This window comes from Solea senegalensis, linkage group LG13 (assembly GCF_019176455.1).
Source record: "Solea senegalensis isolate Sse05_10M linkage group LG13, IFAPA_SoseM_1, whole genome shotgun sequence".
Lineage (NCBI taxonomy): Eukaryota > Metazoa > Chordata > Actinopteri > Pleuronectiformes > Soleidae > Solea > Solea senegalensis.
Genome location: NC_058033.1, coordinates 7,569,833 through 7,593,838, shown reverse-complemented (window position 1 = coordinate 7,593,838; position 24,006 = coordinate 7,569,833). Strand labels below are relative to the sequence as shown.

Below are 24,006 nucleotides of genomic sequence, written 5' to 3'. Positions count from 1 at the left end.
TGTTGATTAAACCAGATGAAAGTTTTTGATTCTTTTGAGCTTCTGCACCTTTACTGTCAGAGGTTAAAATAATTACAAGAGGAGCTACCTTAGCTTCTCAGCTAACGCAGCGACTGAGCTTACATAGTGACCTGTCAAACTACAGAAAGGTCACATGACTGAAGCTTTTCGAAGGTCTCGGCTCACTTTATCTGCATGATTTTTAACCTAAGATCGTACATTTTAAGATTGTGTAGCTTATATTGTTAGCATGAAGCTCAAGTGTTGTTAGCTTGTGTTGTTAGCATTAAGCTCAAGCTCATACATTTTAAGCTGTTGTTGTCATTTAAATTTGGCTGAATGGTTGAAAAATACATTTTAAAAGTGAAATAAACCCAGAACAGTTGTTTACTGTTTAACAGGCACTTTAATAAAAATGAAACATTTTAACATTTCACTGTCGTGGTTTGCTGCTGAACATGATGAAGATTTTCTGTCGCACCACTTTGATCTGCAGTCCGTAGATGATGGCGTTCAGGGCGGGTGGAACCACGTGGAACATGATGGAGGCCAGTTTGCGTTGGTCCGACTGGAGTGGGAAGCGTGGTCATGATGGCGCCGTAACGCAGCGGGAGGACGATGACGACGGAGCCCGACATGAGTATGTTGACATAAACGGCAAGGTGAGTGGCGCAGGTCTGCAGCGTGTGGCCATTCAGGGTCACATTCCTGCCGCTCAGACAGACCATGATGAAGACATAGATGAGGAGGAGGAGGAGGATAAAGGCAAGGATGGTGGACTGGGGCGTGACCTTTAACCCCTCCAGGAGCAGGATGTCCGTCTGGTTCTCCATCGCTCAGAGGCTGAACGTGGGAATATGAAAGCTAAAGCAACGAGGATATGACTATTACCTGAAACACACACACACGCACACTTGTTTTTAAATGATAGCGAGGACACATCACTGACATCATGCAGGTCTTAACCCTGAGAAAAATGTCCTCACACTCTGGTTTCTGTGACGTCAGAGGACATGACACTGTCCTGCAGACTGACACTAACATGTCTTCACGCAAACCTGATGTTTTTGTCCCCATCAGGAAAACAAGTGTGTGAAGAGATTTTGGTCCTCACAACATGCGTAATATGTGGAACACACACACATTTGCAGAGACACATATTTAAGTGTATGAACAGTGAAGCCTGACTTGAAGAAGAAGAAGATCATTTATATCAAACATGTGTTAAAAATCCCCCCAAAAATGAATTTCACTGAGGTAAAAACCCTGGATATGAGAACTGTTTGGTTGATGAAATGTCAAAGATATTCAGTTTATGTCATTTTGTCACTTTAGACAACTTTTAACACTCTCTAAATCTCTAAATCTCTAAATCTCACCTTATGGGGACAAAAAATCAAGTCCACATGAAGGTCATTTTAAGGTGAAGACATGTTGTAAATCTATAGGAGATAAATGTTAAGTCCTAGTAATGTCCTCTGAAGTCATGGAAACCAGACTCTGTGTGTGTGTGTACTTATATCTTTTACGATGTCCAAAAAACTGAATAAGCTATGTTTGTGAGGACATTTTGACCTTGTTTGGAAATTTTGTCTGTTAATGCAACAATTGATAATAATGATAAGTATGTTAGTCTGACTAAGACCAGCTTGATTTTAGTGGACTAATGTGTTTATGGGGCATTAATTAAACTGAATTATTCTCTTAGTCTGACTAAAATCAGACTTTTAACATGCATGTAAACACACTGACTGTCATCCTGGTGTTGAAAGTAAGACATGGTTTGTTCCTGAACAAGAACCCAAGCTTTACTTTCAATCTGGGATTTAAGGGAATTAAGATTCACAGACATTTATGAGAGTCCACCAACTGGACAGGGACACATTTTGTGGACGTAAAAGACGGCACTTTCTTGTTGTTTTTGAAAAACAGCACAGCAGCTTTCTTTCATCGACATTCAGCACCACTTTATTTGATTTAATCTCAGTTTTATTCACACATCATCCACATGAAATGCAGTTTATATACAGTCGACATTTTCACTGCGACTCCGAGGAAGCGAATTAAACTTGTTGATAAAGCAGCGACGGGCGAGACATTGGCCAGACATACAGCAACATATAATACATGTACAAACAGACAGATAATCCCAGCACTCGGGTTACATTAGATTAGCAGGTGAGGTGAAGATATAAGAGAAAATGTATGCAGGTCAGCATTAACATCGGAGCGTTTCTTGATATAATCAGAAAATGAATTGCCTTTTTTGGACATTCTGGTGCATGACACAAGCAGTTTGAGACGGAATACGTCTGATATATTTATACACACATATGTATATATAACGATTCTCACTTTTAATGCCTTATATATCACACTGTGTCAAAATTTGGGTGGAACACTTAAAGATCTACTATACCATAACTATAATTAAACTTCAGAAAAGAGCAATTAGAATAAAAAATAAAGTGGGAGAATCAGTTTTTCTTTCACGTCAAAATTTCTGAAACACCAGAGATCATTTTGTGATGTTGACGAAATAAAACTCCTGATTCTTTAACTTGAAGAGAAGGAAAGTTATAATTGACAAACTGTGAATTAATTACAGTTTACAATGCAAACTGAAAGTCCAGCGCTATAATTGTGAGCGCGATGTTTTCTGAACATTTCTGATTGTCTTCGGTTTTTCCTAGTTTTGTACAGGATTCAGGCAAAAAGAAGCCACAATCTTGGCATATTTACAGACTGTAGTATTAGGCTACAGGTAAAAAGACTTTTTGAAAGAAAGAAAAGTAAATTTAGAATCAGAATTCTGACTTTAAAATGTTCTACTCTTCCATTTTTATAATTTGCTGTGTTTAAAATGATCATAAAGGTACAGCTTTTTTAGGCTGAAACAGTTTCAACAGAAATTTCCGGATCTCTTTTGACTGAACGCCGTAAATGAGTGGGTTGAGGCTGCCGGGGACCAGGTGAAACAAAATGACCGACAGCTTCCTGTAGTCTGAGTACTGGGGGAATCGGTGCAGGATGATGACAATGAAGCCGCTGATCAGCATGATGAGATACAACACCAGGTGAGTGCTGCAGGTCTTCAGGGCCTTGCTGTTCAGAGACTTGTTCTTGCTGGTCAGACAGACCACGCTGATCTGTGTGTATGTGAGGACGATGCTGCCGATGGACGACGAGAACAGCACCACGGTGAACGTGAGGCCGTAGATGTTGTTGATGAACACGCTCTCGCAGGAGAGCTTGAACAGCGAGACGTTGTCACAGAAAGGGTTCGTGACCAGAGTCCTGCATCGGTTCAGCCGGATGGTCAGGCCGAGCAGAATCGCGACCAGAACAAAGGCCACGCCCCAGGCGGACGCCGTCAGCTTCACCACCGTCTTGTTGGTCATGATGGCGGCGTAGCGCAGGGGGTTGCAGATGGCCACGTATCTGTCGAAGGCCATGATCATGAGCACCGTGTGGGACGTGGTGCCGAACATGTGCGAGGTGAACGCCTGGAGCACGCACTCGTAGTAGCTGATGAGGCGCTCGGACGGCGGGCGCAAAATGTCCGAGAGCAGCCGCGGCACCATGATGGAGTTCCCGACGATGTCGTTGACGGGCAGGTTGCAGAAGAGCAGGTACATGGGCTGGTGCAGGTTCTCGTCGATGAAGACCAGGACCACGATGCCCACGTTCATGAGGATGATGAGCAGGTAGGAGAGCAAGAAGACGAAAAAGACCGGGTACACAGAGACCTCTGTGACCTTCAACCCCTCCAGCTGCAGGGTGAGGCTGTTGAATGTGTAGTTTTCCATCAGCCTGGAACAGAACAGAAGAGGTTTTCATGATCAGCGCGTGTCATCAAAACTAACACAAGTGAAAACAATGACATTTAAATGATGTTTTTTTTTGTTTTTTTTACTTTTGTTCGTCTTCCTGTTCATGAAGTTGTCAAACAATCAGAGCTTTCAAACAACTTCTGCCAAAAGATACGACCTGATCTCAGCTTTTATAGAACTCTCATCAACAGGGGACATGACGCCATCTCTGTGTCGCCTTTGCGCTTACCATAGAGACCGTTAACAGACAGAGTTAACTCAGACGAACTAATTCATGAAGGTTGGCTGTAAACACCATCAGCACAAAATTACAACTCACTGACGGAGGCAGCAGTGGATCGAGCTAAAGTCACTGATTTTCTCTATGGACTTTGGTGTAGGAGAGTGAGTGGTTTACAAACTTCAGTTTCCCTTCCCGTGAAAACGTCTGTGTAACAGTGAGATAAAGCCTTGAACGTGTTCAGAAGATGTCATAGATGTGTTTTGATGCTGATTATATTCAGTTCAAAAGGCTCAAGCAACAGGAAACTGAAGTTTGGAAATCACTCATTCTCCTACACCAAAGTCCCTCGGGAAATTCAGTGATTTTTACATCACAGCACACAGGAGTTGTTGACCCACTGCTGCCTCCGTCACTAAGGTCACGTGTTTGTTTATGAGTTCGGCCTTTTCAAATCTTACGTTCAGTTTTACTCCACTCAACGACTGAAGAAATACAGGGGAAGTACTTTGCCAAATATGAACTCGTTCTGTTGTAATTGTACAAAAAAAGGGACGCGGGAATCGTCGATAAAGAGATGAATTCAGAACAAGAACAATACCTGCTGGTAGTTTTCTCTCATATTTAGTTGTAAGATCACTATTGGAAACATAAAGGATCAACTAAACTTGGCAAAATGTAATCACATAAGCCCAGTTCTTTGAATATGGACTACATATTTGAAATAAATTGTCTTTTTTTTTTTTTTGTTTTGTAAATGTCGATCACTTTAGTATTTATTGATTTACTAACAGAATATACATATACACACGTCATATGTAATGATCAGGAGAACTGACACCATTATTTTCTTCACTGGTTAAAAATGTACAGATTAGTAGATTCTAATATTTTGTAAATGACATTTTGCCTTCATTTGAACTTGTGTAACAACAGATCATTCTGAAGAGATTATTCTCATTGTTCATGCATGTTTTCTTGTGTGTGTGTGTGTTTGCTTTGTTTGAGGAGTGAAATAAAAAACAATACATGAGGAAGAGGAGTAAATCTCATGTGATCAACCTTCATATCTGATGCAAAAATCAAATACATTTAAATAAAGACATTCTTCATCAAAGTGTTTCACTTCAGAGTAGAATATGGAATATTATGAGTATTACAAAAATATGAAATATAAATATAAAAACAGAGAGTTTGTTTTTCATGATGAGGCTGCACAGGTGTGTGTGTGTGTGTCACCTGTGCGTGTGTCTCCACACTCTGGACGACGAGACGCTGATGTCTCTGCTTCTTCTTCTTGGTCTCATTTATTCAGACTCAGTGACGGTGAATGTGATCACAGGATCACGTGAGAATCAAACATGTGATTAGCAACATGCTATTAACTGTTTGGGTGTTTGACACGGCGCGGTGACTGAATGAACGGTAAATGTTTTTCATGTGTTTGACTCTCGTTCATTTTATTTAAATCAATGACGAAGTGAAAATTAAACTTTGGCTTTAACTTAAGGGTTGTTAGCTTGTGTTGTTAGCATGCAGCTGAAGTGTTTTTAGCATGCAGCTGAAGTGTTGTTAGCTTGTGTTGTTAGCATGAAGCTCAAGTGGTGTTTGTTTACGTTGGTAGCATGAAGCTCTACTCTTGTTTGCGTGTGTTGTGAGCATGAAGCTCGAGTGTTGTTCCTGTAACAGGGTCAGTTATTACAGTAATTTTTTTTAAGGTACTGCAATTTATTGAATACCTGACATTTATTTTATTAGCCTTTTTATTTTCTAATTACACAAAATGTATGTTTTCAGTTTTTATTTTTATATTCTACCCTGACACGGCAGGTTTAGTTGTCATGTGGAACCTTCATGATTTTTTGTCCCCCATGTTCACTTTTGGGGTGCCCACCCAGTATTTAAGGGTGTATCTGCCCTCACCTCTCCCCTTCTGCTGCTGCATGTTGTGGGAGAGGTACGTGATGTGTGCTTGTGTGATTTCTGCATTGTTTAGCATTGTCATTATCCTAATATGGAGATTATCATGCTAAATTTGACAAGCTGTACATGTTTATTTTATAGAGGGCACGTTTCCCTGTGTTTCACATGCTAATGGGAGATTTCTTTCACTTGCCTTGTGTCAGAAATAAATGGAGACGACCTCCAAAAGAGATTCATCGTACGGCGAATTTTTCACAACACATACCGCAAAACTACACCGGTTACATTCTCATTAAGCCCAAGTGTTGTTTGCTTGTGTTGTTAGCATGCAGCTGAAGTGTTGTTAGCATGAAGCCCAAGTGTTGTTAGCATGAAGCTGAAGTGTTGTTAGCTTGTGTTGTTAGCATGAAGCTCAAGTGGTGTTTGTTTACGTTGGTAGCATGAAACTCTACTGTTGTTTGTGTGTGTTGTTCGAATGAAGCCCAAGTGCTGTTAGCATGAAGCTCAAGTGTCGTTTGCTTGTGTTGTTAGCATGCAGCTGACGTGTTGTTAGCATGAAGTCCAAGTGTTGTTAGCATGAAGCTGAAGTGTTGTTAGCTTGTGTTGTTATCATGAAGCTCAAGTGATGTGTGTTTACGTTGGTAGCATGAAGCTCTACTGTTGTTTTTGCGCGTGTTGTTAGCATGAAGCTCTAGTGTTGTCTGCTTGTGTTGTTAGCAAGAAGCTCAAGTGTGGTTAGCATGAAGCGCAAGTGATGTTTGTTTATGTTGCTAGCATCAATCTCTAGTGTTGTTTGCTTGTGCTGTTAGCATGGAGCTCAAGTGCTGTTAGCATTTGCCTAACGTTTTGTTAGCATCTGTTGTTAGCATGAAGCTCAAGTGTTGTTAGCTTGTTTGGTTGGCATTAGCCTAAACTTTGGTTAGCTTGTGTTGTGCGCATGAAGCTGACACAGTGATGAGTTGGAGAAGCTTTAGGTTGATCATGTTGATTAAACCAGATGAAAGTTTTTGATTCATTTGAGCAGAGGTTAAAATAATTACAAGATCAGCTACTGTAGCTTCTCAGCTATCGTAGTGACTGAGCTAACATAGCGACCTGTCAAATTACAGAAAGATCACATGACTGAAGCTTTTCAAAGGTCTCGGCTCACTTTATCTGCATGATTTTTAACCTAAGATCGTACATTCAGGTTGTGTTTTATCCTAAATTTTAAGCTGTTGTTGTCATTTAATTTGGCAACATTTTTAAGGTGAAATAAACCCAGAACATTTGTTTACTGTTTAACAGGCACTTTAATAAAAATGAAATATGTTAACATTTCACTGTCGTGGTTTTGCTGCTGAACATGATGAAGATTTTCTGTCGCACCACTTTGATCTGCAGTCCGTAGATGATGGCGTTCAGGGCGGGCGGAACCACGTGGAACATGATGGAAGCCAGTTTGCGTTGGTCCGACAGGAGCGGGAAGCGATGGAGGATGATGACGACGGAGCCCGACACGAGCATGATGACGTAGACGGCGAGGTGAGTGGCGCAGGTCTGCAGCGCGCGGCCGTTCAGGGTCGCGTTCCTGCCGCTCAGACAGACCACAGCGATCCGCAGGTACGTGAGCGCGATGCTGCCGAGGGAGGAGCCAAGCAGGACGATGGTGTAGCCGAGGCCGTAGATGTTGTTGATCAGGACGCTTTCGCAGGAGAGTTTGAAGAGCGAGGCATTGTCGCAGAACGGGTTGAAGATAACCCACCTGCAGCGCGTCAGGCGGACGCTGAGGCCCACTAGGATGGACACCAGCAGCAAAGACACAGTCCACGCCCACGCCGACAGCACCGCCACCATCCTGTTGGTCATGATGGCAGCGTAACGCAGTGGGTTGCAGATGGCCACGTAGCGGTCAAACGCCATGATCATGAGCACGGTGTGACACATGCTCGCGTGCAAGTGGCCACAGAACGCCTGAGCGGCGCAGTCAATGTAGGGGATGAACCGTTCTGTACTCGGGAGGAGGGCGTCGCTCAGCAGGCGAGGTATGAGAGTCGACGCCCCAAACGCATCGTTCACGCTCATGTTGCAGAAGAGCAGGTACATGGGCTGATGGAGGCTGCGCTCGGTGGCGATCAGCAGCACCAGGCCGAGGTTTGACACCATGATGAAGACGTAGATGAGGAGGAGGAGGATAAAGGCGGGGACGGTGGACTGGTGCGGGACCTTTAACCCCTCCAGAAGCAGGATGTCCGTCTGGTTCTCCATCGCTCAGAGGCTGAGGTGAGTTCACCTGATAAACACAAGAGAGCGTGAATGTGGGAATATGAAAGCTAACATTTCAAATGAGCCCCTTTACACACAAAGTCAATGCACAGATTAGGCGCGATTGGTGCGCATTGACACGTCAAAATCGTGCCCATTGCATCTGTCACACAAACCAAATTTGAAGCTCGAGTTTTCAATCATTTTTGTGTGTGGACACTTTGTGCGTATGGTTGTCGTGAAACAACACAAGACGACGGTGCAACAATGCTTTGGTTGATGGTGTTTAACAGAATTTTATCGTGTTTTACTCAAGTAGCAACACTATATACTTCACACATTGGTATAGTGACGTTAGATTGAAACGGAGCGAGAGACTCCAGTTATAATGTTTTCATTTATTATATATTTTTTTTTCTTTGTTTTATTTTCTACCCTGGCATATACATTAGAACATTACTTATTATTTTGCTCCAAGTATTTTCCTCCAAGAGGGAGCCCACATACCACTGGTTGTACACGAACCCCAGTTTGAGAACGTATGGTTAGTATGGTTATAGATAAAAAAAAAAACAAGTTCAGAATTCAATGGCGTGAAAAAATAAGCTTGTTCTTTTTGACTGTTAGTACCATGTAAACAGGATTCTTACTGTTATTATCATTTCTATTAATAGAATATCATCCACTTTAATTGAAATATCCCATAGTTACACAGTGAATTTGAACGTGTCATGAACGACGGTGAAACTGAAGTTTACACACACAAACAGAGACAGTGAAGTATTCACTTAAGATCAGATAAGATAAGACTTTATTGTCATGAAGGAACTTTGTCTTGTCACACACACACACCACATTCGTGAGACGTTCAGTGTCACCTCGAAAACCTGTCACATTTCACCTGAACTCACCACTTCACCTTCAGGAAAATTCATCCTCGGACGTGACCTTGAACGCCTCACACAGCTGCGGCTTTACCACTTCACCTGCGGCTTCACCACTTCACCTGCTCACGTGTTGACGTTCAAACTAAAGATCGTTTCTTACGATTTTCTCAATCTAAACTTCACACAAATCAACAACTTCATCTTCATTCATTCATCATTTATTTTTTTTGAATGAAAGCATAATTTTTTCTTTGTAGTGTTTCAATTTGAATGTGTCTGATGATTTTATTATTACTCATGTTTTTAAAATGTTTCCATTATAAAATAAATAACTAATATTACAGTTCTTTTTAAGTTGTTTATGTATTTAAATTACATATTTATTTATTTTATTTATAATGATTTAAAATATTCCCTTTTTTCGACCATATTTTACCGTTATAAAATATCATTTGGCTGAAAACAAACAATATTATTCAAATTCTACTTCCATTGATAATTATTACGTATAACTATTCATAATTTACAGTTATAAAGAAATACTGTGGCTAAAAATAAATAATAATATATTCAGTTGTTTTATTTTATTCAATGTAAATCATTTAAATTGTACTTAAAATAAATTGCCTTTCAAAAAATATTTAGTGGCTGAAAACATAGAAAGAATATCTTTAGTTGTTTAGGTAACTTATTCAAAATTGACTAGGGTAAAAATATGACTTGTTTTATTTCAATAAATGTAATTTATTCAAATTCTACCTAAAATGTTACCGTTTTAAAAATGTTTTGTGGCTAATTTTGTTAAAATGATGCACTTTGTGTGTGTGTGTGTGTCACAAGCTCACCTCTGGTCACATGAACGTCCTCCACGCTCACCTGTAGGAGTTGGGGACTTTATACACCCAGCAACTTTTACAACACCTCCCCAGGCCACTTGTCGCCTGGCGACCACCAACGACGTCATCAATAACATCATCCACGTTGCGTTTCCATTGTTTATTACGAGAAGTCACTGTGTTTCCCATATTTCAATCATTTAGACGTGTAAACAGCGAAGAAGAAGAGTCGAGCTTCAAAGATCCAACCAACTTTATTTTTAAAGCATTTTTTAAAACAAAACAAATAAGAAAATAATGTCAATGTCTTTTTTGGGTCATTGGTTAACTCGCTAAATATAACAGCAAAGTCCGCGTCTTTCTTTAATTTCCCTTGACGCGGTTCATTCTGTCTCTGTTTCTGTTCTTATAATCTGGAATGTGTACAATGTCTGCATCTCTGTCTTTGGTGTAACATTACAGCACCACATACAGGCCTGGCATATGTACAGCAGCGTGTTTCAGTCAGATGGAGCTCTCGTGTTGTTAGCATTTATCTAAAGTTTTGTTAGCTTGTACACTTGGATTGTTAGCATGAAGATCAAGTGTTGTTAGCATGAAGCTAACACAGTGTTGAGCTGGAGATGCTAACGAGGTTTAGCTTGTTCATGTTATTTAAACCAGATGTAGGTTTTTGATTCATCTGAGCATCCCTTTAAAAGGAGGTTAAAATATTTACAAGATAAGCTAACATAGCTGCCGAGCTAACGTATCTACTGAGCTCACATAGCTACCCATCAAACCACAGAAAGGTCACATGACTGAAGCTTTTCAAAGGTCTCAGCTGACTTTATCCCAATGATCTTTAACCTAATATCGTACATTTTAAGATTGTGTAGCTTGTGTTGTTAGCATGAAGCTTAAGTGTTGTTAGCTTGTGTTGTAAGCATGTAGCTCAAGAGTTTTATCATAAATTTTAAGCTGTTGTTGTCATAAAATCAATACATTTTTAAGGTGAAATAAACCCAGAACAGTTGTTTACTGTTTAACAGGCACTTTAATAAAAATTAAAAATATTAACATTTCACCGTCATGGTTTTGCTGCTGAACATGATGAAGATTTTCTGTCGCACCACTTTGATCTGCAGTCCGTAGATGATGGCATTCAGGGCCGGTGGAACCACGTGGAACATGATGGAGGCCAGTTTGCGTTGGTCTGACAGGAGTGGGAAGCGATGGAGGATGATGACGACGGAGCCCGACACGAGCATGATGACGTAGACGGCGAGGTGAGTGGCGCAGGTCTGCAGCGCGCGGCCATTCAGGGTCGCGTTCCTGCCGCTCAGACAGACCGCAGCGATCCGCAGGTACGTGAGTGCAATGCTGCCGAGGGAGGAGCCGAGCAGGACGATGGTGTAGCCGAGGCCGTAGATGTTGTTGATCAGGACGCTTTCGCAGGAGAGTTTGAAGAGCGAGGCATTGTCGCAGAACGGGTTGAAGATAACCCACCTGCAGCGCGTCAGGCGGACGCTGAGGCCCACTAGGATGGACACCAGCAGCAAAGACACAGTCCACGCCCACGCCGACAGCACCGCCACCATCCTATTGGTCATGATAGCAGCGTAACGCAGCGGGTTGCAGATGGCCACGTAGCGGTCGAACGCCATGATCATGAGCACGGTGTGACACATGCTCGCGTGCAAGTGGGCGCAGAACGCCTGAGCGGCGCAGTCAATGTAGGGGATGAACCGCTCTGTACTCGGGAGGAGGGCGTCGCTCAGCAGGCGAGGGATGATGGTTGACGCCCCAAACGCGTCGTTCACACTCATGTTGCAGAAGAGCAGGTACATGGGCTGATGGAGACTGCGCTCGGTGGCGATCAGCAGCACCAGGCCGAGGTTCGACACCATGATGAAGACGTAGATGAGGAGGAGGAGGATAAAGGCGGGGACGGTGGACTGGTGCGTGACCTTTAACCCCTCCAGGAGCAGGATGTCCGTCTGGTTCTCCATCGCTCAGAGGCTGAGGTGAGTTCACCTGATAAACACAAGAGAGCGTGAATGTGGGAATATGAAAGCTAACATTTCAGACGAGCCCCATTAGCTTTCACTGCTAGTTTCACTAACTGAATCTCGCTAAATCTGTCGCGACATGGGAAATCTTAAACAAGACTTTGTCCAGACGACGGTTCCTTCTCTGCACATGTTTCTACAACAGAGAGAGTAACAATGCTTTGGCTGATGGTGAAAAGAAATGCTACATTACTTCTGTTTAAAACACGGCGACTCGCGGCCAGCACTCCCATCACTGTGTCACAAAATATACAAAATGATCCCGTGGCGCGGTAGACACAGGGTGATGCGACAAATCGTGTTCGGTGTGAACACGGCATCAATCATGTTGTTTTCAATTACTTCATAGCTCCCCCTCAACGTGGGCGACCCAAACTCGTTCAGTCCTTCAGACTCCGCCTGACACAGTCACTGAACTGAAATACCACTGAACGTGGTCGTGATCAGGCTCATCAGGCTGTCTCTAAATGCACCAGACTCCTTATGTTAATGTTGACATTTTAGACATTTGCTTTGATCTACAATTTGACATTGTTGGCTTTGATTCTTGTGTTGGGCGTCGCACTCATGACTCTTTGGAACTTAAGTAGAATTTGAAAATATAAGTAGATTTTGGAATTTAAGGTAGATTTTAGAATTATAAGTAGATTTTGGAATTTAAGGTAGATTTTAGAATTATAAGTAGATTTTGGAATTCTAAGTAGATTTTGGAACTTTAGGTAGATTTTAGAATTCTAAGTAGATTTTGGAATTATCATTAGATTTTGGAACTTTAAGTAGATTTTAGAATTATAAGTAGATTTTAGAATCATAATTGGAATTCTAAGTAGATTTTGGAACTTAAAGTAGAATTTGGAGCTATAAGTAAGATTTTTAAGTCTTTTTCACTGATCTACAGTTGGACATTGTTGGCTTTGATTCTTGTGTCGGACATCGTGCTCATGACTCTTCAGTGACGACACTCTCTGACCTCTGATCAGTGTCCGTCAGTCTGTTGACAAACGGCAGTATTTGAACCTCAGGCGTATCTGCCGGCTGCTCACATTTATATATATAATGTATATTTACAAAGGTATACAGGTATAAATGCAAGTGAACACTTTTGACTTTTGCGATTGAAACTCAAAACTCCAGCACCAGCACATTAAGACAGAGCGACAGACGAGGTGACTCTAATTATTATGACTCCTTTTGTTATTTGTTTCATTTTCTACCCTGGCATTTACAGTATAACAGTATTTCTATTATTTTCCTCCAAGTACCAGAGGGCGCCCACAGTCACTGCAGTTTGAGAACCATGGTAATAGGTATGTATGTATATATATATATATATATATATATATACATATATACATGAAACCCTAACCCTAACCCTGGTTGTATGAGGTACTCACATCATCACCACTGACTGCACAGGAAAACTGACTTCTGGAAAATAAAGTTTGCTCAGTATATATATATATATATATATATATATATATATTTATATTAAATACTTCCAGAACATAAGAGTGACAAAAAACAAGTTCAGAATTCAAAAACAGAGACAGTGATGTTTTCACTGAAGATAAGATAAGGTAAGGTAAGACTTTATTGTCATGAAGGAACTTTGTCTTGTAACACACACACACCACAAACATGTTTTTTTGTCTTAGTGAGGACACATCAGAGACATAACCCCTTACCTTAAACCTAAAACCAGGTCTTAACCCTATAAAAAATATTAATATAGCTTAAATACAAGTCCACAAACGTAGTAATAAATCAGAAACTGGCTTCATGAGACGTTTAGTTTCACCTCGTAAACCTGTCACATTTCACCTGAACTCACCACATCACCTTCAGGAAAATTCTTCCTCAGACGTGACCTTGAACACCTCACACAGCTGTGGCTTCTCCACTTCACCTGCTCACATGTTGACGTTCAAACTAAAGATCGTTTCTACAATTTTCTTAATCTAAACTTCACACAAAGCAACAACTTCATCTTCATTCATTCATAAATTATTATTTTGAATGAAAACATAATTTTTTCTTTGTAGTCACTTGTGTTTTTATTCATATAAATTATTAAAAATTTGACTTCACATTTTAACATTTTGGGCAAAAAACTAAAAATAAAGAATATTTGATTTGTTTTTTTCTATTTAAGTAAATTATGCAAAATAGACTTGAGTGAAAACTATCACTTGTTTTATTTTAATTAATGCAATTTATTCAAATTCTACTATTCTAAAAATATTTTTGTGGCTAATTTTGTTAAAAGGGTGCGTGTGTGTGTGTGTCACACACTCACCTCTGCTGACATGAACGTCCTCCACGTTCACCTGAAGGGAGTCAAGACTTTATATGCCCAGCGACTTCACAAAGCTTTCCCAGGCCGTTTGTTAATGACGTCTTCAATGACGTCCCAGCCACGATGATTCCCATATGTCAATCATTTAGACGTGTGTACAGTGAAGAGGAAGAAGAAGAAGAAGAAGAGTCGAGCTTTGTGGGAAATAATTGGTTTTCTTCTTGTTTCCTGTAATGTTCTAAGACAAGAACTAACAGTCAAGCTGTGAATGAATGCTGGGGTGATTATATGATAGGGAAAGGTCACCAGGAAAGGTCAACGTAAGGGTTGCACATAATGGCATTTGTTAGGGTAAATATTAGATAACATCTACTACGGTCATAAACATTAGGTATGGTGTCTGTTCTTGTTTTACTTTGATGTTTCTGTATAAGTGTTGAAGCTTTTTGGAGGAAAGGGAGAGACCATTTTAGACCGTCCTTGGTGACAGTGTCTCTCCTCCATGCAAAAATCCATGCATGCAGTAAAGATATGATTTACTCAACACTGATGACTCAAGAATTTCTTTCACAGCTTCAAAGATCCCACTTTATTTTGAAAGCATTTTTCACAAGGATCATTAAACAGCTCACACGGGGCATAAAATACAAATAAAAGTCACGTAAAAAGCCATAAAACATGAGTGAAAAAGATTGTTTATGTTTCCAAAGTGCTCTGACGCTTTTCCATGACTCAGTTCCAGCTTGATTCGGCTCGTTTTTTGTGCTTTTCCATCAGTGACAGAACCTGGTGTTTTTGTTCGTTCCTGCTCTGACGAGGTTCAGCTGACCCGATACTAAAATGTGCCGTCGACAGACTGCCGGCCATGAGCGCGGCGTCCGACACAAAAATCTAAGCTATTATGTTAAAAAGACTTAAAAATCCCTTAAAACATTATCGTTAATCTCCAAAATTAAAAAATCTCAATATTTTACAGCGATCGTGAGCCGAATCACAATGACGTTCAGTGGTATTTCAGTTCAGTGCTCCACTCATGCAGGAAGTACTGAATTAATCTTTTTAATTGACTGATTCTAATGATTCAGTTACACCCAAAACAACTCATTTGTGTGTTTGTGTCACATATAAAACCACCTTTCTTGCAGCCGTGTTGTGGTGACTCCGCCCATATTAAGGAGGAGCTATGAAGTCATGGAAACCGAAACCAAGCCGCTTGGAGTCGAGCTGTGTCGTACCGTGCCGGACCTATGTCGTGGAAAAACGCCAATATTGGAATATCACATAAACAGCAGTGGTGAGAGGACCCTCCAGAAACCTCCTGCTTCATTTGACCATTACTGCTGCCTTTTTGCCGTGAAACAGCACTGCCAGTGTCTGTTTGACCTCCTTCATCTGCAGCCCGTAGATCACGGCATTCAGAGCAGGCAGCGCCACCTCGCCCAGGATGGCCACCACCTTCCTGTGGTCAGAGAGCTGAGGGAAGCGGTGCAGGATGACGATGACGAACGCCGACACTAGGAGCAGCACATAGACGGTGAGGTGGCTGGCGCACGTCTGCAGTGCTTTGCTGTTGAGTGCCTTGCTCCTGCTGCGTGCGCAGACGGCGGCGATCCTCAGGTACGTGAGCGTGACGCTGCAGATGGAGGAGCCCAGCAGCAGCACGGTGTAGCCCAGACCGTACACCTGGTTGACCACGACGCTCTCGCACGAGAGTGTGAAGAGCGAGGCGTTGTCGCAGAACAGGTTGGCGATGACGTGGCGGCAGCGCCTCAGGCGGATGGTGAGGCCGAGGAGAACCGCCACCGGCACCAATGCCGACATCCAGGCAGCGGCCGACAGCGTCGCCACCGCCCTGTTGGTCATGATGGCAGCGTAACGCAGCGGGTCGCAGATGGCCACGTAGCGGTCGAACGCCATGATCATGAGCACGGTGTGCGACGTGCTCCCGTACAGGTGAACGCAGAAGGCCTGCACCACACAGTCCACGTAGCGGATGTAGCGCTCCGACGTGGAGACGAACATGTCCCTGAGGACGTGCGGGATGATGATGGTCGCACCGAACACGTCGTTCACGCTCATGTTGCAGAAGAGCAGGTACATGGGCTGCTGCAGGCGCCGGCTCCGCAGGATCAGCAGCATCAGACCGAGGTTTGACACCATGATGAAGACGTAGATGAGGAGGAGGAGGACGAAGGCGGGGACGGCCGACTGGGGCGTGACCTTTAACCCCTCCAGGAGCAGGATGCCTGAATGTAAACTCTGGTTTTCCATGTTTCTGGAATCTGTGGAGACGACAGCAGTAACACACTTGCACCTTAATGTCCTCCCTTTCCCTTAAGGACCTAACTTTCCGTTTATGTCCTCACTTTCCCTTAAGGACCTAACTTTCCGTTTATGTCCTCACTTTCCCTTAATGTCCTCACTTCATATGGTTTCTAAGTTTAACCTCAACCTCATCCTAATTTTACATTATGAGGACCCAGACAAAATGTCCTCACTTTCCCTTAATGTCTCTATGGTTTATACATTTTTCTGGTCCTCACAAAGAGACACATACAAAGACACACATACAAACTCGTGCAGCAGTCTCACTGAGGACACTCAAACATAAGACACTCTAACCATAACCAGCGCAACTAAATGCCTAACCCCTAAAACCAGGTCTTAATCCCCCAAAAAGCCCTTTAAAAATGTGAGGACCGGCCAAAAACTTAATTTAAAAACCATATGAAGTGAGGACATTTAATGTCTTCACTTCATACAACATGTCTTCACCTTAAAATGTAAAAATTGACATTTTGACACTTTTGTCTTTTTGTCCCCATGAGGAAAAAAAGTCCTCATGTGATTTAGGACATGACTATTACCTGAAACACACACACACACATGCACACTTGTTTTTAAATGATAGCGAGGACACATCACTGACATCATGCAGGTCTTAACCCTGAGAAAAATGTCCTCACACTCTGGTTTCTGTGACTTCAGAGGACATGACACTGTCCTGCAGACTGACGCTAACATGTCTTCACGCAAACCTGATGTTTTTGTCCCCATCAGGAAAACAAGTGTGTAAAGAGATTTCAGTCCTCACAACATGCGTAATATGTGGAACACACACACATTTACAGAGACACATATTTAAGTGTATGAACAGTGAAGCCTGACTTAAAGAAGGAGAAGATCATTTATATCAAACATGTGATAAAATTCCCCCCAAAAATGATTTTCACTGAGGCAAAAACCCTGGATATGAGAACTGTTTGGTTAATGAAATGTCAAAGATATTCAGTTTATGTCATTATGTCACTTTAGACAACTTTTAACACTCTCTAAGCAAAGAAACCAAAAGAGACAGAGCTTCATTTTAACTGATGATTAAAAGAGTGTAAACTTGTTCACTAACGGTGAGATGATCTTGTCTCCGTTCACGTCCCTGCTCGGTTCATCGTCAGCTGTCAGTGAACACAGCACACGCACCGTCCTCCTGCCCGCTCACCTGAGGCGACGCGGCACATTTTTATCTGCAGCAGCGTCACAGGTCACCTGTTGCCTGGCAACCACTGCTTCATGGCTGTGGCGTTTGACACAGAGTTAATAAAATAAGTGTTTTTCGTTTTAAAAACAAAACAAAGAAATATGAAGTCAGGAAAATTATGAAAAAGAGGGGGTAATGTTTTGTGGTCGGACTGCACCCCGTTAAACCCCGTTAAGACATGGTTTGTTCCTGAAGAAGAACCCAAGCTTTAGTTTCGACGTAAAAGACGGCACTTTCTTGTTGTTTTTGAAAAACAGCACAGCAGCTTTCTTTCATCGACATTCAGCACCAGTCTATTTGATTTAATCTCAGTTTTATTCACACATCATCCACGTGAAATGCAGCTTATATACAGTCGACATTTTCACTGCGACTCAGAGGAAGCGATTTAAACTTGTTGATAAAGCAGCTGGCCAGACATACAACAACATATAATATATGTACAAACAGACAGATAATCCCAGCACTCGGGTTACATTAGATTAGCAGGTGAGGTGAAGATATAAGAGCAAATGTATGCAGGTCAGCATTAACGTCGGAGCGTTTCTTGATATAATCAGAAAATGAATTGCCTTTTTTGGACATTCTGGTGCATGACACAAGCAGTTTGAGACGGAATACGTCTGATATATTTATACACACATATGTATATATACCGATTCTCACTTTTAATGCCTTATATATCACACTGTGTCAAAATTTGGGTGGAACACTTAAAGATCTACTATACCATAACTATAATTAAACTTCAGAAAAGAGCAATTAGAATAAAAAATAAAGTGGGAGAATCAGTTTTTCTTTCACGTCAAAATTTCTGAAACACCAGAGATCATTTTGTGATGTGGACGAAATAAAACTCCTGATTCTTTAACTTGAAGAGAAGGAAAGTTATAATTGACAAACTGTGAATTAATTGCAGTTTACAATGCAAACTGAAAGTCCAGCGCTATAATTGTGAGCGCTATAATTGTGATTGTCTTTGGTTTTTCCTAGTTTTGTACAGGATTCAGGCAAAAAGAAGCCACAATCTTGGCATATTTACAGACGGGAGTATTAGGCCACAGGTAAAAAGACTTTTTGAAAGAAAGTAAAGTAAATTTAAAATCAGAATTCTGACTTTAAAATGTTCTACTCTTCCATTTTTATAATTTGCTGTGTTTAAAATGATCATAAAGGTACAGCTTTTTTAGGCTGAAACTGTTTCGACAGAAATTTCCGGATCTCTTTTGACTGAACGCCGTAAATGAGTGGGTTGAGGCTGCCAGGGACCAGGTGAAACAAAATGGCCGACAGCTTCCTGTAGTCTGAGTACTGGGGGAATCGGTGCAGGATGATGACGATGAAGCCGCTGATCAGCATGATGAGATACAACACCAGGTGAGTGCTGCAGGTCTTCAGGGCCTTGCTGTTCAGAGACTTGTTCTTGCTGGTCAGACAGACCACGCTGATCTGTGTGTATGTGAGGACGATGCTGCCGATGGACGACGAGAACAGCACCACAGTGAACGTGAGGCCGTAGATGTTGTTGATGAACACGCTCTCGCAGGAGAGCTTGAACAGTGAGGCGTTGTCACAGAAAGGGTTCGTGACCAGAGTCCTGCATCGGTTCAGCCGGATGGTCAGGCCGAGCAGAATCCCGACCAAAACAAAGGCCACGCCCCAGGCGGATGCCGTCAGCTTCACCACCGTCTTGTTGGTCATGATGGCGGCGTAGCGCAGGGGGTTGCAGATGGCCACGTATCTGTCGAAGGCCATGATCATGAGCACCGTGTGGGACGTGGTGCCGAACATGTGCGTGGTGAACGCCTGGAGCACGCACTCGTAGTAGCTGATGAGGCGCTCGGACGGCGGACGCAAAATGTCCGACAGCAGCCGCGGCAGCATGATGGAGTTCCCGACGATGTCGTTGACGGGCAGGTTGCAGAAGAGCAGGTACATGGGCTGGTGCAGGTTCTCGTCGATAAAGACCAGGACCACGATGCCCACGTTCATGAGGATGATGAGCAGGTAGGAGAGCAAGAAGAAGAAAAAGACCGGGTACACAGAGACCTCTGTGACCTTCAACCCCTCCAGCTGCAGGGTGAGGCTGTTGAATGTGTAGTTTTCCATCAGCCTGGAACAGAACAGAAGAGGTTTTCATGATCAGCGCATGTCATCAAAAGTAACTCAAGTGAAAACACTGACATTTAAAAGATGGTTGTTTTTTTTACTTTTGTTCGTCTTCCTGTTCATGAAGTTGTCAAATGATCAGAGCTTTCAAACAACTTCTGCCAAAAGACACGACCTGATCTCAGCTTTTATTGAACTCTCATCAACAGGGGACGTGACGCCATCTCTGCGTCGCCTTTGCGCTTACCATAGAGACCGTTAACAGACAGAGTTAACTGGTTGGCTGTAAACACCATCAGCACAAAATTACAACTCACTGATGGAGGCAGCAGTGGATCGAGCTAAAGTCACTGATTTTCTCTATGGACTTTGGTGTAGGAGAGTGAGTGGTTTACAAACTTCAGTTTCCCTTCCTGTGAAAACGTCTGTGTAACAGTGAGATAAAGACTTGATTGTGTTCAGTCTTCTCGCTGCAAGGCGAGAGTGCTAACCACTACACCAACCGTGCAGCCTAATCCACTCCAAACCAACTCTAGATCGGCTTGGAAGGGCTCGGGGTGAAGGTGGTTTACAGTGAACCCCCACCCGGACCTCGCCGTGGACATGTGTGTTATGTCCACAAATTCATAGACACGACTGTGTGCTCACAGTGTTTTATTTACAACGTGCACTCAACATCAAACAGGGGCGTCTCTCTATTATGACGTCACACTCATGCGACTTGACTATCCTATGGTGTACAGCCATATGGTACATTTACCCCCCCCTTCATAAGAACACATACAAAAACAACCTGAACCGTACATTGGCCTGAACATGGCCAACTTGACTGGATAACCCGGGTAGACTGCCGGACCGCAAAGCCTTGTGGATTATTCTGCCGCCTAACAGGCAATGCACTAGCTTTTTTTTTTTTTTTTTCTTAAGCAGTATCATAGACCCTGAGGTAAATAGGCCTCTGGCGGACTCGAAATGGGCCGAGATTGGGCTGCAGAGGTTGGGCGGTTGCCCAACTGGGACCTCAGGTTGGTCTCCCAGGAAGTCCCAGCTCGGTACCCTGTGCCATTGGTCAGCCGCAGCTTCTTGGTCAGAGGTGGACGGTGGTTTCACCAGTCTAAGACGGCGCTGCTGCTGGAGTGTCACCCCTCTGAGGATGTAGGCGATCCAGGGGAAGCTGCATTTCATGTCCCAGCATCAGGAGGGCTGGAGAACTGCCCGTTGCCTTGCTGCGGCTTCTCCCGCCCGCCTGCCCCCAGCACGACTGTCCGTCGGAGCAGACTGTCCTCAGAAGGCCCTGCGAGGAGCGGACGAGGAGCGTAAATCGTCTTGAAACGCGGACCAAGTCATTTTTAGGTTTTCATTGTCCCTCTGTCTGGGCCCCCTGCCAATCGGCCTTGTTTGCCTTTGCATTAATCCGGCTCTGGGGACGCCCCCTGTTCTGGTAGCACTCGGTAGGTCATTCCACCAGTGTGGAACGACACATGAAGAGTCTGGATTGTCTTGTGCGAGGTGTTGGCACCGCCAGACGACAATCCTTGAATGTACGGAGTCGTCGAGGGGTAACAGAAGGTTTTACGTGGGTGGGAAAAGACCCATGATGCACTTTGTAGGCTAGCATCAGTGATTTGAATTTGATGCGGGCAGCTAAGGGTAGCTAGTGGAGCTCAATGAACAAAGGACTGACATGTGCCCTTTTAGGCTGATTGAACACCAGGCCTGCCACTGCGTTCTGGACCATTTGTAGTGGTTTCACAGCACAGGTCAGGAGGCCCGTTGCAGTAGTCAAGGCGGGAGACGACCAGAGCTTGTACTAGAAGCTGGGTAGCCTGTCAAATTAGGTACGCTCTGATTTTTCTTATATTGAATAAGGCAAAGCGACATGAGTGGGCGTCAGAAGCAACGTGATCTGTAAAGGTCAACTGGTCGTCAATCATGACACCCAAGTTTCTTGCTACCTTGGAAGGAGCCAGAGATATGGAGTTGATGTTATGATGTATCGTTGGCTCGGCAGGGAAGAGCAGCAGTTCAGTTTTGGAGAGGTTTAGGTAGCACACACTGTTAGCTTAGCTCAATGTCTCAATGTGACCAATGCTGTTTTCCAGTTGTTTGTGATGTTAGAGTTCGTCCCCGCAGGTCACTGATGTCACTGTGATCCACCCGTGCCACTACCGCGTCTCCGCTCCCGCAGGAGTAATTAGCATCAGATACTTTGTGATACTAAGTGTTTGTTCAACTTGTGAACCGCGGCGCTTGTTAATGATCACCTGTGTTTCATTAGCGGCCGCTGTACGCGCTGATGAAAGTGACGGAAACATTAGGGGGCAACGCAGGCAGTCCCCAGGAGCTCCCAGCATGCAACAGCTGCAGCACAAACAAACACAGCAAGGCCCTCAGGGGCCGTACACAACAAACACAGAGAGATCACCCTTCAAGTTTCAGCCATAACTTTTAATCCTGAATGTGTGTTTGGTTTGTTAGATTTGACGTAAGCGTAAACAATCTTTTACGTCGTAAAAGCACGTAATTGTTTCAGGAAACGTCTTCATAGAATTTAGACAAAATATTTTTGTGAAATCAACCTGTAAATTATAAGTGTTTGGAAAAATAAGTAACTTTATCTTAAACTGACTAAACGCTGTAGTTCATATGCATGGCCTGTATGTGGCACTGCTACACCAAAACCAAAATACTTAGTTTTAAATACTACATTGTATAAATACTTAAAGTTTTAAAGGTTGATTCCACATAAAAATACTACTTTATTTAAATACGTAAGGTTTTAAAGGTCAATTCCACATAAAAATACTACTTTGTATATATACCTAAAATGGTAAAGCTTAATTCCACATAAAAAAAACTACTTTGTTTAAATACTTAGTTTTTAAGGTTAATTCCACATAAAAATACTACTTTGTATAAATACTTAAAGTTTTAAAGCTTAATTCCACATAAAAATACTGCTTTGTATAAATACTTGAAGTTTTAAAGCTTAATTCAACATAAAAAAACTGCTTTGTATAAATAAAAGTTTTCAAGCTTAATTCCACTTAAAAAAAAACTACTTTTAAAGTGTTTAAGGTTGATTCCACATAAAAATACTACTTTGTATAAAAAAGTTTGAAACTTAAACTTTGTACCATGGGAAATATCCTGAGTGTTCTTTTCGGTTACTATTTTATTATAAAATCTATAAATTAAATGAAATTAAAATAGCACATATGTGAAATGTGGTATTTATGACAATAAAAACATGAATATCATTGAGCTTGATTTCATTTGCAGTAGCGCTGTTACACACTGTGACCAGCAGATATCGCTGTGTTCCACGCGTTTCTGCAGATGTGGACTTTGTGTGTTCGGTCGGTTAAAAACCGCAGGAAGATAAATAAAAAGATAAATAATGAGGACAAACATCAGCAGCAGATTGTTCATGTTCTCTCAGTAGAATCAGGTTTCATTTCTTTATTTATCAAAGAAAAGTTCATGCCTTTACTCTGAATGCAGGAAATAAAGAAGGAGAAAATCATGAAGCGTCACCCACAGAAAAAGGCCTGTATTTGTGTTACAAGGCAATTTATCTGCCAAAAACATGGTCATTATTGTGGTGGTTTGATAAGAAACGGCAGTGAAGTGTGTTCCTGTTAAACCAGCGTCGCTGAAGCAGATCACCCCGCACTTTCTGCTTTCAGTCACTTTTAATCATGAATGTGTGGAATGTGAACACGTTTTTTTCAGGAAAAACTTAAAGGTTTAAGTATGTAGAAAAATAAGTTTTTTTTGTGTTAAATCAACCTTTAAAACTTGAAGTATTTAGAAAATTCAATAAAAATATTACTTTGTATAAATACTTCAAGTTTTAAAGGTTGATTCCACAAAAAAACTACTTGTACTAACAAAGTAGTTTTTTCAGAAGCAGATCTGTTCAGGGTTTGCGTGTGTGTGTGCGTGTGTGTGTGTGTCCAGGTATTACTAATGTTGTGGGGACCTAAACTGTTTACACAGTCACGAGTAGTAATAGTGGTTAAGGTTAGAGTAAGTCTCCAGGAAATGAATGTTGAACATGAGTGTG

The 24,006-nt window shown here is 42.3% G+C and overlaps 5 protein-coding genes across 7 annotated transcripts; all 5 read right to left on the bottom strand.

The window, feature by feature from the left end:
* Positions 1-2,821: 2,821 nt before the first annotated feature.
* LOC122780019 (olfactory receptor 146-like) lies at positions 2,822-5,375 on the bottom strand. Of its 2 annotated transcripts, none has more exons than XM_044042775.1 (2): positions 5,293-5,375; positions 2,822-3,813 (listed from the first exon to the last, which is right to left on the bottom strand). In XM_044042775.1, the coding sequence occupies exons 1-2, from the start codon at positions 5,358-5,360 to the stop codon at positions 2,868-2,870; spliced, it is 1,014 nt and encodes a 337-aa protein (XP_043898710.1). In that variant the 5' UTR covers positions 5,361-5,375; the 3' UTR covers positions 2,822-2,867. The 2 variants fall into 2 exon arrangements, with proteins under 2 accessions (XP_043898710.1, XP_043898711.1); XM_044042776.1 differs by lacking the exon at positions 5,293-5,375 and adding an exon at positions 3,917-3,994.
* A 1,873-nt stretch (positions 5,376-7,248) lies between these two features.
* Positions 7,249-9,984, bottom strand: LOC122780022 (olfactory receptor 52D1-like). Its single transcript, XM_044042779.1, has 2 exons — positions 9,953-9,984; positions 7,249-8,248 (listed from the first exon to the last, which is right to left on the bottom strand). The coding sequence occupies exon 2, from the start codon at positions 8,221-8,223 to the stop codon at positions 7,288-7,290; it is 936 nt and encodes a 311-aa protein (XP_043898714.1). The 5' UTR covers positions 8,224-8,248; positions 9,953-9,984; the 3' UTR covers positions 7,249-7,287.
* A 975-nt stretch (positions 9,985-10,959) lies between these two features.
* LOC122780023 (putative gustatory receptor clone PTE03) lies at positions 10,960-14,736 on the bottom strand. 2 transcript variants are annotated; one of them, XM_044042780.1, is made up of 2 exons: positions 14,291-14,736; positions 10,960-11,959 (listed from the first exon to the last, which is right to left on the bottom strand). In XM_044042780.1, exon 2 carries the CDS (start codon positions 11,932-11,934, stop codon positions 10,999-11,001), a length of 936 nt encoding a protein of 311 aa, XP_043898715.1. In that variant the 5' UTR covers positions 11,935-11,959; positions 14,291-14,736; the 3' UTR covers positions 10,960-10,998. The 2 variants fall into 2 exon arrangements, with proteins under 2 accessions (XP_043898715.1, XP_043898716.1); XM_044042781.1 differs by lacking the exon at positions 14,291-14,736 and adding an exon at positions 13,826-14,023.
* A 631-nt stretch (positions 14,737-15,367) lies between these two features.
* Positions 15,368-17,801, bottom strand: LOC122780020 (olfactory receptor 52N5-like). Its single transcript, XM_044042777.1, has 2 exons — positions 17,697-17,801; positions 15,368-16,572 (listed from the first exon to the last, which is right to left on the bottom strand). Exon 2 carries the CDS (start codon positions 16,559-16,561, stop codon positions 15,614-15,616), a length of 948 nt encoding a protein of 315 aa, XP_043898712.1. The 5' UTR covers positions 16,562-16,572; positions 17,697-17,801; the 3' UTR covers positions 15,368-15,613.
* A 1,148-nt stretch (positions 17,802-18,949) lies between these two features.
* On the bottom strand, positions 18,950-20,097 carry LOC122780021 (olfactory receptor 146). The gene is made up of 2 exons (XM_044042778.1): positions 20,039-20,097; positions 18,950-19,941 (listed from the first exon to the last, which is right to left on the bottom strand). The coding sequence occupies exon 2, from the start codon at positions 19,935-19,937 to the stop codon at positions 18,996-18,998; it is 942 nt and encodes a 313-aa protein (XP_043898713.1). The 5' UTR covers positions 19,938-19,941; positions 20,039-20,097; the 3' UTR covers positions 18,950-18,995.
* Positions 20,098-24,006: the final 3,909 nt, after the last annotated feature.

Excerpts from the sequence above, each read along its gene's own strand:
- LOC122780019 (XM_044042775.1), bottom strand. The coding sequence starts at position 5,360 with ATGAGACCAAGAAGAAGAAGCAGAGACATCAGCGTCTCGTCGTCCAGA. Across the intron at positions 3,814-5,292 it reads GTGTGGAGACACACGCACAG|GCTGATGGAAAACTACACAT; the intron begins GTGACACACACA and ends GTTCTGTTCCAG.
- LOC122780022 (XM_044042779.1), bottom strand. The coding sequence starts at position 8,223 with ATGGAGAACCAGACGGACATCCTGCTTCTGGAGGGGTTAAAGGTCCCG.
- LOC122780023 (XM_044042780.1), bottom strand. The coding sequence starts at position 11,934 with ATGGAGAACCAGACGGACATCCTGCTCCTGGAGGGGTTAAAGGTCACG.
- LOC122780020 (XM_044042777.1), bottom strand. The coding sequence starts at position 16,561 with ATGGAAAACCAGAGTTTACATTCAGGCATCCTGCTCCTGGAGGGGTTA.
- LOC122780021 (XM_044042778.1), bottom strand. The coding sequence starts at position 19,937 with ATGGAAAACTACACATTCAACAGCCTCACCCTGCAGCTGGAGGGGTTG.